Here is a 3,204-nt window from a genome sequence, read left to right as displayed (position 1 = left end):
AAAGAGGGAGGGAGAGAGGGAGAGTGAGTCAGCAGGGAAGCGCAAGTGTCTCTGTTTCTGTCTCTCTCTCTGTCTCTCTCTCTGTGTCACACAGACACAAACACACAAATACACAGGGTGAGGGAAGAGGACTGGCAATCCGCCCGGTGGAGAACAAAGAATGTCCTCAGTTGCGGAGGGGTGCCTGAAATGCAGCGGGTGTCTTAAAGGCAGCCCTGTTCATTTTCCCTCCTCCTCTCTATCTCCGCCCGTTGCCCTGAATCTGCCCAAGGCCACCCTCCAATCAGCTCCCTCCTGATGAGAAAAAATTCGAGAGGACAGCAAGGGAGGGGGGCTTATTCTGGGTCGGTGGTCTCCCCGTTGGAAAGGGTCTTTTCCCAATAGCACTGAGGGAGGAGCTGGAGATGCCGACCACTCTAATTCTGTCCCTCACCCTCTTCTCCTTCCAGGCTCCTTCAGACACTCCCTCTGCTATTCCTGCCGGAAGGTGTCGGAGCCCAGTCAGCGGCTGCCCCTGTTCCTCTCCTTGGTCCACCTGGATGACCAGCCCATTGCTCGCAATGGCGGCCTCACCAGCATGGTGGTCCCCCTGGTACCCTGGATGGAGGTGGAGGAGGCAAAGATCTTTGTGGGCCTGGAGAGGCGGTTCAGGACTCGCCTGGAGTGGCTATCAAAATTCAGCCACCAGATTGGAGGTGAGCGGAGGCCTTCAAGAATCCCTGAATTCTCCCTCAAGTCTCACTTTTCGACTTTTGTCATTTTAATTACCCAAAGAAGAGGGGAAGCACACAAAGAATAGAAGGTGGGTGGGTGGAGGTTAGGTGGATGAGATGAGCCCCATTCCAGGACCACAAAGGCTGCAAGGGGTATAATGGTGAGAGATCCTTTCCTGTAAAGGAGAGAAAACACCCTTCCCCCCTCCAAGATCTCATTTGTGGTCTTCATGACATCTTTCCTATTACCTTCTCCTATTGTATCTTGTGATTCTATTACTTTCTTGTTTGGATGTACACTGAGAGCTTAAGACCCAGAGACAAATTTCTTGTGTGTCCAATTACACTTGGACAATAATGATTCTATTCTATTCTATTCTATTCTATTCTATTCTATTCTATTCTATTCTATTCTATTCTATTCTATTCTATTCTTATTCCATTCCATATTCTATTCTGTTCTGTTCCATACTCCATGTTCCATGTTCCATGTTCCATTCAATTCTATAAGAGTCCCCTCTTCACATTTGATTGCCAATATATTTTAGCTTCAGCTGGCAGGAGGGGAGGGAAGCAAACACTTGAAGAGTAGCTGGTCGGGTGTCTAGGAGAGAAGAATGGGCTATTTCATGCCATCTGGATCTTTTTCAGGGCTTCACACCTGGCAGGTGATTTGGGGCTGTGAACTCAGGGAAGACGGGAGGAAAGGAGGGTTTTTGCGCTACGGCTACGATGGGATGGACTTCATCAGCTTCGACAAGGAGACCCTCAGATGGGTGGCAGCTCAGCCCCAGGCCAAGAAGGTCAAGGAGGAGTGGGAAGATCATCCAAGATGGTCCCAGAGAAACAAAGTCTTCCTGGAGGAGACCTGCATTGACATGATGCAGAAATGCCTGTCTTTCCAGAAGGAATCTCCAAAGAAGACAGGTGAGTGATCAAATGGGTCCCTGTTGTGCAGTTTTTTTCTAGGCTCCCTCTTCTTCCTCTCCCCCAATTTTTCTGCCCTTCACATGCCTGGCGGGGAGAGATCTGGGCATTTACCAAAACAAGCTACAGAAGGACTGCAGGGAAAATAATCTCCAGTGACACACAAACACACACACACCCAATAAGTTCTTCGAAGGTAAAGAAAAGGAAATCAGTGGAGCAAGATATTAAGGCTGAGATCAAGTTCCATTTTCATGAGGAAATTTAATTCTTACATCCTGCATTGGGGGAAGAACCAAAAGATAATTCTCTTCTTCATTTCCATCTGGCACAACTTGAACAAGTTCAGTTTAGGACAGTGATGCCGAATCTTTTAGAGACCGAGTGCCCCAAAACCACCACCCCATCCCCGTCCCCACTTCGCCCTGCCCGCTGGGCCACCCACCACATCCACGGCCTGCCACAGATCACCCAGGCAGCCCAGCAGCGCCATGGTGGCCATGCCGTCCACCCGTGCCCCACAGCATCATCTGCGCACGATGGGGTGCAAGGGTGGAGTCTTGCCCCCGCTGCCCGGCTACCATGTCCATGGCTGCACTGCTTCACGTGGGCTGTGCCCAGGGGCGACTCTCCTCCGGGGCAGGGCTGCTGGTGAGGAGGGGGCTGTGGGAGGAGGCGGGGATAGGGTGATGGTTCATGTGCCCACAGAGAGGGCTCTTAGTGCCGCCTCTGGCACGCATGCCATAGGTTCGCCACCACTGGTTTAGGAAGTAAAAACTGAATTAAACCCCAAGCGTTACAAGTGTTTGGGTCAGAGTGGGCACTCTACCCCAAAATCCCTGTGTCCGTTTCAAAAGGAAATCTAAATAGAGCTTAATGCCCCCGTCTTTTAGGGTCCCACAGGTTCAGCAGTGGAGAGGGAGCAGAGGGAGAGGATGACCAAATGAGGACCTCCTCACTATTAAACTACCTTGACACAAGTGCCAAAAAATTCCTGGGAATTGTGTTGTTGCTGTTTCTGCAGAGCCCCTGGTGGGGAAAGTGACCCGCAAGATGGTGGATGACAGCCTGGAGGTCCTTATCTGCCAGGCCTTTGGCTTCTACCCCAAAGAGATCCAGGCCACCTGGAGGAAGGACGGAAAGGTCTACAAGGACAAGATCCTCCATAGGAACGTGGCCCCCAACTCAGACGGGACCTTTTATGTCTGGCTCAGCATTGAGATCGACCCCAAGGAGAGGGACCGTTTTTGGTGTCACCTGGAGCACGAAGGCTTGCAGGGGCCCCTGGTCTTGGCTCTCAAGGAGGAAACAGGTGAGAGGCTGAGGGGTTGTGGCCTGTATAGAGGATGTAGATTTTTTTCCCCTCAGTACGGGGGAAATGTGGGGAGGAGGCAGCGTTCTGCTGCGTCACTTCAAGTTCTCAGGGGGAGAGCAGGAAATAGAGCCCTAAATTTCATCCTGGGAGAGAAGCAATTTCTGACAGGGGAGTTGGAAGTGGGAAGGTGAGAGCAAAAGTGAGGTATGATATGTCATATATGATATATACATGGAGATATAGATATGG

General features: G+C 51.1%; 1 protein-coding gene across 1 annotated transcript; it reads left to right on the top strand.

Annotated features, from left to right (window-relative positions):
* Nucleotides 1–449: 449 nt before the first annotated feature.
* LOC107300336 (major histocompatibility complex class I-related gene protein-like) lies at nucleotides 450–2,952 on the top strand (the record flags this gene model as incomplete). Its single annotated transcript, XM_015829670.1, has 3 exons — nucleotides 450–695; nucleotides 1,365–1,640; nucleotides 2,665–2,952. Coding segments are annotated over 3 exons (810 nt in total), but the record flags the coding sequence as incomplete, so codon positions are not given.
* Nucleotides 2,953–3,204: the final 252 nt, after the last annotated feature.

The sequence above is a fragment of the Protobothrops mucrosquamatus genome, unplaced genomic scaffold, assembly GCF_001527695.2.
Source record: "Protobothrops mucrosquamatus isolate PMUCROS unplaced genomic scaffold, P.Mucros_1.0 scaffold6705, whole genome shotgun sequence".
NCBI classification, from domain to species: Eukaryota; Metazoa; Chordata; class Lepidosauria; order Squamata; family Viperidae; genus Protobothrops; species Protobothrops mucrosquamatus.
This window is presented reverse-complemented; position numbering and strand designations above follow the sequence as displayed.